The 8,409-nt window shown below is 53.4% G+C and overlaps 1 protein-coding gene across 2 annotated transcripts in view; it reads right to left on the bottom strand.

Moving 5' to 3' along the window:
* Window positions 1–902: 902 nt before the first annotated feature.
* The window catches only part of KPTN (kaptin (actin binding protein)), a 9,629-nt gene continuing 2,122 nt past the window's right edge, over window positions 903–8,409 (bottom strand). For both annotated transcript variants that reach the window (XM_011926453.1, XM_011926461.1), the window contains 8 exons: window positions 6,319–6,394; window positions 6,133–6,206; window positions 5,671–5,780; window positions 5,239–5,316; window positions 3,413–3,488; window positions 2,514–2,649; window positions 2,240–2,422; window positions 903–1,306 (listed from right to left, as the gene is read on the bottom strand). In XM_011926453.1, coding sequence (XP_011781843.1) covers window positions 1,178–1,306; window positions 2,240–2,422; window positions 2,514–2,649; window positions 3,413–3,488; window positions 5,239–5,316; window positions 5,671–5,780; window positions 6,133–6,206; window positions 6,319–6,394 — 862 coding nt within the window. In that variant the 3' untranslated portion in view covers window positions 903–1,177. The remainder of the gene's footprint in view (window positions 1,307–2,239; window positions 2,423–2,513; window positions 2,650–3,412; window positions 3,489–5,238; window positions 5,317–5,670; window positions 5,781–6,132; window positions 6,207–6,318; window positions 6,395–8,409) is intronic.

Here is an 8,409-nt window from a genome sequence, read left to right as displayed (position 1 = left end):
GTCTCTACTAAAAATACAAAAAAATTAGCCGGGCATGGTGATGCACGCTTGTAATCCCAGCTACTCAGGCGGCTAAGGCAGGAGAATCGCTTGAACCAGGAGGCAGAGGTTGCTGTGAGCCGAGATCGCGCCACTGCACTCCAGCCTGGGAGACAGAATGAGACTCTGTCTCACACACACACACAAGACCACAGGCAAGGCAACTCCTACCACTACAGGCTGGGAGAACCAGGCTTCTCTCCCGCTCCCTGGGCATTTTAGATTAGGTCTAAGCTTAGCCCTTTCCGGCATGGTCTAGCCTGCAAGTCTTCTCCCTGGGTCTTGCCTCAGTGCTCCCCACTGAGAACTAAGCTCACTTTCTGCTGGGTTTAACCCTGGCCCCTTGCAGGGGTCTGGCCATACCTACTTTTTGTTGGGGTCCAACCTCAGCATTATTCATAGGGAGTCTAGCCTCAGATCCTCTGCTACAAATGGACCACTGTTTTCCCACAGCAGCCCTTTCTACCCACAAGTTTTCCTCTAAACGCTCAAGCTCCTTGCCTTTCCACTGGGATCTACCCCCAGATCTAGATCTTTCCACTGGGGTCTCATGTCAGCCCACTCCACTAGGGTCTAACCTCAATTCACTTGCTGGGGTCTAACCTCAGTTCTTTTCCTTCCACTTTACATAGTCTGTTCCACAGTGGTTTAACTTTAGCCTTTCTGCTAAAGTGTCACCTCATTTCTTTCTCTTGGGTTCTAACCTGGGATCTAACCTCCATCCTGTATCTGGGTCTAGCCTTGGATTCCCTCTCCCCCAAATCCGTCTCCCTCAATTCCTCTGGGTGAATCCAGCATCCAACACAGAGCCAGGCATACAGCAGGTGCCCACCAAATGCTTGCCGAACAAAATAATCGAGACAACTGGGAAATGCTGTTCTTCTGGACATATAAATAACCATCAGTTAGCCAATTCTCATCGAGAGTGGACAGGGTGGGTCGGGATCATCCCTGCTTTCAAATAGGGACACTGAGGCACAGAGAGAGGAGTAGGTTAGCTGGGGTCTCAGGATACAGCTTCACCACCCTGGGGAGGTCTGAGGAGAGCATCCTGTCCTTCAGGACACCCCCCACCAGCGGGTGGCGGTGAGCACGCCATGAGTCGCCCCAGGTCTGGGAAGAGTGGGTACATGGGTGCTTAAGAGGCTGCATTCTCAGCTGGCCCTGCACCTGCCTCGTCCTCCAACCCCTGTAGCCGACGTCTCCTCTGCTCCACTTGATGTCGAAGCCGGGTCAAGACCAGCTCTGAGGCCTGGATCAGGCTGTGCTGTGGGGAACAAGAGAAGGAGCGGGATGGTTAGAGGAAGAGCTGCAGGGGGGGAAGGTTACATCATGGCGGACCGTCTAGAGTGAAGCAACTCCAAAGGCCAGGAGCTCGGCCCAGGTGGGAGGGCAGAGAGCAGACCAGTGTGTGGGATGGGAATGGGCCTCTGTGATAGGGGTGAAGGGGAGTGGCCTGTAGCGAATTTCTAGTGGGAGGGACAAAGCCTAGACCCAAATGTAAGGAAGTAAGATTAGAAGGAATATAAAATTTAGCCAGGCGTGGAGGCAGGCGCCTGTAATCCCAGCTACTCAGGAGGCTGAGGCAGGAGAATCACTTCAACCCGGAAGGTGAAGGTTGCAGTGAACTCAGATCACGCCACTGCACTCTAGCCTGGGAAACAGAGCGAGACTTTGTCTCAAAAAAAAAAAAGGCTGAGGTGTGGTGGCTCACGCCTGTAATCCTAGCACTTTGGGAGGCCGAGGTGGGCAGATGACTTGAGGCCAGAAGTTCAAGACCAACCTGGGCAACATGGTGAAACCCTGTCTCTACTAAAAATACAAAAATTAGCTGGGCATGGTGGCGGGCACCTGTAATCCCAGCTGTTTGAGAGGCTCAGGCATGAGAATCATTTGAACCTGGGAGGTGGTTGCAGTGAGCTGAGATCGAGTCACTGCACTCCAGCTTGGGTGACAGAGCAAGACTCTGTTTCAAAAATAAAAGAATAAAAGAATAAACAAATAAATAAATCTCCTTCACCAGGCCGGTGCCCCCACCCCAGCTGCTGTGAGCACTCCCAGATGCCCCTTTCTCCTGGGAGTTGTCCTGGCCGGTAGGAATTGCCTACCAGAAATGAGTTCCTCCCTCCTCCGCAAGGTGGCCTGCACCCCCTGCCCGAAACTGCTGAGGTCAACCCTTCTCCCTGAGAGCCGGGGTTACCTGCAGGATGTGCACGCCCTTCAGGGAGACCACGGCAAGCTCCTGCAGCCCGTCCCCGGTCAGGTCCACGTGAGCCATGGCCAGCAGGGGACTCGAGAAGCCCCGCTGCCACAGCAGGCGGAACCCGTGCTGGGCCTCAGGGAGCCCCGACTCTGGGCCCTGGTACTTATAACACAGCAGTTCCTGCAGGGGTGGAGAGTCAGGTCACACAGGTAGACGGGGGGCACAGTGGAGGGAAGGACGGTGGGTGGTGGCTCCAACTGTCAGGTCCCACCTGTCCATAGGTGGCCACCAGGACTTCCGGCCGCCCATCCAAATCCACGTCGGTGACCAGGCCGCAGAGGACGCTGTCAAATTGGTCACTGCCGGGCAGGAGAAGCTGGTCTTCAAGGCCCTGGTGCAGCAGGTCCCTGAGGGTCCCAAATGCAGCAGACAGACTGGGGTCAGCTTGCAGTGCCTGGCACCCTTGGCAGACGCTGAGCTGGGCACCGGTACTGCTTCCCTTCTCAGGCCTAGACACACTGGTCCTCTGGAAGCCTAGACGTCATCATCTCAGATTTGGACATATTCACAGATCCAGCAAGGGGTCAATCTGTGCACTCAAGCCCTTCACCTCGGGGACCACCTCACTCCCAAATGGAAAGCCACAGGGTCCCATCTGGGGATTCAGACACGCGTGTCCTCAATCTAGACACCCACGCTGCCTTCATGGAACCCCGAAGAGGGCTTGGCCCTGGCCGGACACCTTCACCACCCCTAGAGGGGTGCCAGAGCTGGCCATAGTCGCTTTTGAGAGCTGACTGGGAAACGTTCCCATGTAATCATGTTCGTGGTTTGAAAGCCACCGTGGCGGAAGTATTTATACTTTGGAAACTCTGGTAGATGCTACAAACCTGGGCTTTCCTCGTGCATAGCCAGTGATTAGCCATTTGCCAGCACACCTACTACATCCATTCCAGGGGGCATCTCTGCTCCCATCCCCCCACCTCAACATATTCCCTGCAAGTCTAGACTTCAAAATTCACAGCCCCTGCCCCTGGGTCACAAGTATCTTTACTTGTCCAGCTCTGGGTAATCCACCCAAAGGAACTTACTGTGGAGAATGACAAGGTTAGACCACGGCGCAAAGAAACAAGGTTAGACCACACCCATGTATCTCTCAGGCCCCCTTACCGATACACCACTGCTGGCTCCAACATGCTGGCCACGAGCACGCTGTATTCATCTTGTGCTGGGCTGTCGTTAGTCTCTGGAGAAAAAACATGAAGGTAATCCCAGCACTCTGGGAGGTCGAGGCGGGTGGATCAGCTGAGGTCAGGAGTTCAAGACCATCCTGGTCAACGTGATAAAACCCCGCCTCTACTAAAAATACAAAAATTAGCCAGGCATGGTGGCGGGCACCATGTAATGCCAGCTACTCAGGAGGCTGAGGTAGGAGAATTGCTTGAACCCGGGAGGTGGAGGTTGGAGTGAGCCGAGATCGCACCACTGCACTCCAGCCTGGGTGACAGAGCGAGACTCCGTCTCAGGAAAAAAAGAAAAAAAAAAAAAAAACAGGAACGAAGAGGGGAATGGTTTTGTGGGGACAGGTTCCGGGGTTCTCGTCATACCCCAGGCCCTTTTAATGAGAGACAGACAAGTTAGATCTCTGGAAAAAGTCTTGAGGCTGTTACAGAGGGAGGGTTAGAGATTGGCCTGTAAGAGAAATTATGCATTTGTGCATGTATGTTTACAGCAGCCCTTCACAACTGCGAAGATGTGGAACTAACCTGAGTGGCCATCAACTAATGAGTGGAGAAAGAAAATGTGGCATATATACACCATGGAGTACTACACAAGTCATAAAAAGGAATGAAATGTCTTTTGCGGCAACTTAGATGGAACTGGAGATCATTACCCTAAGTGCAGTAACACAGGAGTGGAAAACCAAAAAAGGTATGTTCTCACAGAAGAGGGAGCTAAACTATGAGTACACAAAGGCATACGGAGTATATGATGGGGTTTGGAGATTCAGAAGCGGGAAGGTGGGAGTGGCTGTGGGATAAAAGCTACACATTAGGTACAACAGACACGACTCGGGTGATGGGTGTATTAAAATCTCAGAATCCATCACTATAGAATTTATCCATGCAACCAAAACCACTTGTGTCCCCAAAGTGATTGAAATACATTTTTTTTTTCTTTTTTGAGACAGAGTCTCACTCCGTCGCCCAGGCTGGAGGGCAGTGGTGTGATCTCAGCTCACTGCCACCTCCACCTCCTGGGTTCAAGCGATTCTTCTGCCTCAGCCTTCCGAGTAGCTGGGATTACAGGCGCCTGCCACCACGCCCTGCTAATTTTTGTATTTTTAGTAGAGATGGGGTTTCACTGTGTTGGTCAGGCTGGTCTTGAACTCCCGACCTCAGGTGATCTGCCTGCTTCAGCCTCCCAAAGTGCTGGGATTACCCCGCCTAGTCAAAACTTTTTTACAAAAGCAAAATGCCAGTCAGGGACTGACCCCAGTAAAGGAGCAGGAATGATCAACATACTGGGGGAAAAGGCTAGACTCTGAGTGGTGGGACAGTGGTTAGTCCAGGAGCATAGTCGGGAGCTAGACTGCAGCAAGAGACATAGCGAAGGGGCCACAGAGTGGGGTGAAGAAGTCCCGATGTGAGACGTGCAGGTTAGGGTACACAGGGAGAGGTGGACGCTCAGCCCCAGGTTACAGGGCTAAGGTTACACCAAAGTGAGGAGAACAACTATGGACACCAACAGAAAATATATGGGTTAGGCCCCATGTGCCAGTCCTGGAAGTTATATTCACAGGAGGGGAGGGGAGGGAAGAGGTGCACTGCAGTTCAAGGCCTGGAGTGGGGGATCCAGGAGGGAGGGACTGGGGGCCGGACACTTTGGGAAAGGGGTGCAAATCTGGGTGGGAGGACCCAAGAATGCAGAGTTGTCTCTTCCCCCCCCACTTTCCCTCCACTGCTCTCTCCCATCCCCTCAAACCCAGAGCTCACCGTTGGGGGCCGAGAGGCTGAACACGATCACTCGGGAGATGGGGCCGTCCTGCAGGACCGACCACATCTGCAGAACCTCTGCGTGGAGAGTGAGGACTCAGAGCCCCAGCCCCACCCTGGTCCCGCCCCCAGCCCTGAAACTTTTGCCTTTCCCCCTCACCGTTCAGCCCCACCATAGCCCCGTCCCTCCGCAGCTCTCAACCCCACTCAAGCCCCGCCCCCAACCCACCCTCATCCCTTCCCCCCATTACCCTACCTCACCCAGCTGCAGCCCTTGACCCCACCCTATCCCCCCGCCCAGCTAGCCCCACCCTCATCCTTCAACCCCCTTACCTCCCTCTCCTACCCCACCCAGCTCCATCCTCAGCCCCACCCTGGCCCCGTCCCCAGCCCTCAACCCCACTCCTTACCCCGCCTCACCGTGGCCCTCACCTCGACTCTGCTGGTCCACGTGGGCGACACGGACATAACCACTCTGACAGCCCAGAGCTGAGAGGCGCCGGGACGTGCCGGGGAGGTTGTGGACGTCCAGCCAGAGGACGCTGGCGGGCGGATGGATAGATAGGACCAAGGGCCATTGCTGGGCCCAGCCCCGCCCCTCTGCCTCCCCAGGAGCAGCTGCCCCTCCCTGTAGCCCTGGGACGCGGCTGCCTGATTCCTCCTGGATAATCCTCACCGCCCAATTCCTCTGGGGTCCATTCTCACCACCCGAGGGCTGAGTCCACCTCTTGCTTTTTCTGGTGTCGCCCTTGCTGGTCAATTTCTCTGAAGTCATGCTGTGGACTCGTTTTTCTGAGCTCCTCCCCTGTGCCCAACTTCTCTAAGGTCCCACCGCCTGATTTCTCTGAGGTCACTGCCCCGGTCCCCGGTGGCCTCTTTCGGGACCTCTCCTACCTACTGGTCAGGTTCGTCAGCTCTGGGAAGAGGTTTTCCACGGGCTGTTCCTCAAACTGATGCAGCCCCTCGTTCTGGGGGAACCAAAACCCACCCCCGCTTAAGTCAGTTTCACACATATACCCACCCAGTGCCAGCCCACAGTGAACCCCACAGGGCTCTGCCCAGCACGCCTCCCCACCTCACCTCCTTGTAGAGATGAATAGCCGGGTCATTCCCACTCAAGAGAAACACGGTCTCCAGTTGATCCCCGAACTGGACCCTGAAAGCAGAGAAATCTAGAACCCAAGGAAGTGGAATCCATGTGATCTGAGAACCAGAACTCTCCTCTTGCAAAAACCCCGGCCTATTGAGAACCTTAATATTCTGGGATCCAGACACTAGACCGAGGGTTAGAATCTCAGGGCTCAAGCTCCTGAGTACTCCATCTCCTTGAAACACACAACTGTAGAAACGAGCCCTCATAGAATCTCAGAATCAGGGAATGTACCTCCCAATCTCAGAATTGCGGGAACATGGCTTGCTAGAACCTCCCACTCTTAGAGCCCGCATCTACTCCTACCTTCGCTCTGTGGATTTAGGAATAGAATGTGGAACTCTAGAATGAACTGTAGAACCTTAGAAAGCTAGGACCTCTTCAATCTGAAACCCCAGTATTCTAGAAGTGCTGTTTTCTGTCTCTTTAGAAATACTAGGGCCGGGCGCGGTGGCTCAAGCCTGTAATCCCAGCACTTTGGGAGGCCGAGACGGGTGGATCACGAGGTCAGGAGATCGAGACCATCCTGGCTAACCCGGTGAAACCCCGTCTCTACTAAAAAATACAAAAAACTAGCCGGGCGAGGTGGCGGGCGCCTGTAGTCCCAGATACTCGGGAGGCTGAGGCAGGAGAATGGCGTGAACCCAGGAGGCGGAGCTTGCAGTGAGCCGAGATCTGGCCACTGCACTCCAGCCTGGGTGACAGAGCCAGACTCCGTCTCAAAAAAAAAAAAAAAGAGAAAAAAGAAATACTAGAACTTCTAGAATTTGCCATCACAGATTTCAGATTCACGGAATGATAGAATATCCAAATCCTAGCAAGAAGAACATTAGCGCAATTAGAATCTTCAGTTTTGGAAACTCTCACCTGTAAGATCAGGGGTTGGCCAACTATGACCTGCAGACCAAACCCAACCCACTATCTGTTTTTGTAAATAAAGTTTTATTGGAACACAGCCACATTCATTCATTTACACAGTGTCAATGGCTGCTTTCTGGCTACAATGGCAAAATGAGTAGTTGTGACAGACTGGCCCTCAAAGCCTAATATTTAGTATCTGAACCTCTACCAAAAAAAGTTTGCCAATCCCTGTTCTAGACCATCTGTGTTCTGGAATGGAATCTGGAACTCTAGAATGGATCCCACACACGTTGGGGTTCTAGCACCTTGGTATTCTAGATGGTCTATGTTCTATCTCCTTGAAAGAGGAGAATGTCGCTGGGCGCAGTGGCTCACGCCTGTAATCCCAGCACTTTGGGAGGCCAAGGCGGGTGGATCATGAGGTCAGGAGATCGAGACCATCCTAACACGGTGAAACCCCGTCTCTTCTAAAAATACAAAAAATTAGCTGGGCATGGTGGCAGGCGCCTGTGGTCCCAGCTACTCGGGAGGCTGAGGCAGGAGAATGGCGTGAACCCAGGAGGTGGAGCTTGCAGTGAGCCGAGATCGCGCCACTGCACTCCAACCTGGGTGAGAGCGAGACTCCACCTCAAAAAAAATAAAAGAAAGATGAGAATGTCAGGACTTTTTTTTTTTTTGAGGCGGAGTCTCGCTCTGTCGCCCAGGCTGGAGTGCAGCGCCCGCCACCTCGCCTGGCTAGTTTTTGTATTTTTAGTAGAGACGGGGTTTCACCGTGTTAGCCAGGATGGTCTCGATCTCCTGACCTTGTGATCCGCCCGTCTTGGCCTCCCAAAGTGCTGGGATTACAGGCTTGAGCCACCGCGCCCGGCGAATGTCAGGACTTTATCATTACAGAACCTCAGAAGATTCTGCCTTCTGTCTTACTGTAGAACATTCAAATGTTGGAATCTTAGAGCTTACAACTCTAGATTATCTAGTTCTGGATAATAATAATAATCTCTGACATTATCTAGTTCAGGAATGGCAGGGTGGTGGCCCCTTGGCCATCTGGTCTATGGCCACCTTAAAATCATGATGCTTGGGCCGGGTGTGGTGGCTCATGCTTGTAATCCCAACACTTTGGGAGGCCGAGGCAGGCGGATCGCCTGAGGTCAGGAGTT

This window comes from Colobus angolensis, unplaced genomic scaffold (genome assembly GCF_000951035.1).
Source record: "Colobus angolensis palliatus isolate OR3802 unplaced genomic scaffold, Cang.pa_1.0 Scaffold119, whole genome shotgun sequence".
Taxonomy (NCBI): domain Eukaryota; kingdom Metazoa; phylum Chordata; class Mammalia; order Primates; family Cercopithecidae; genus Colobus; species Colobus angolensis.
Note: the sequence above shows the minus strand (reverse complement) of the source record. Positions and strands in the feature narration are given on the sequence as shown.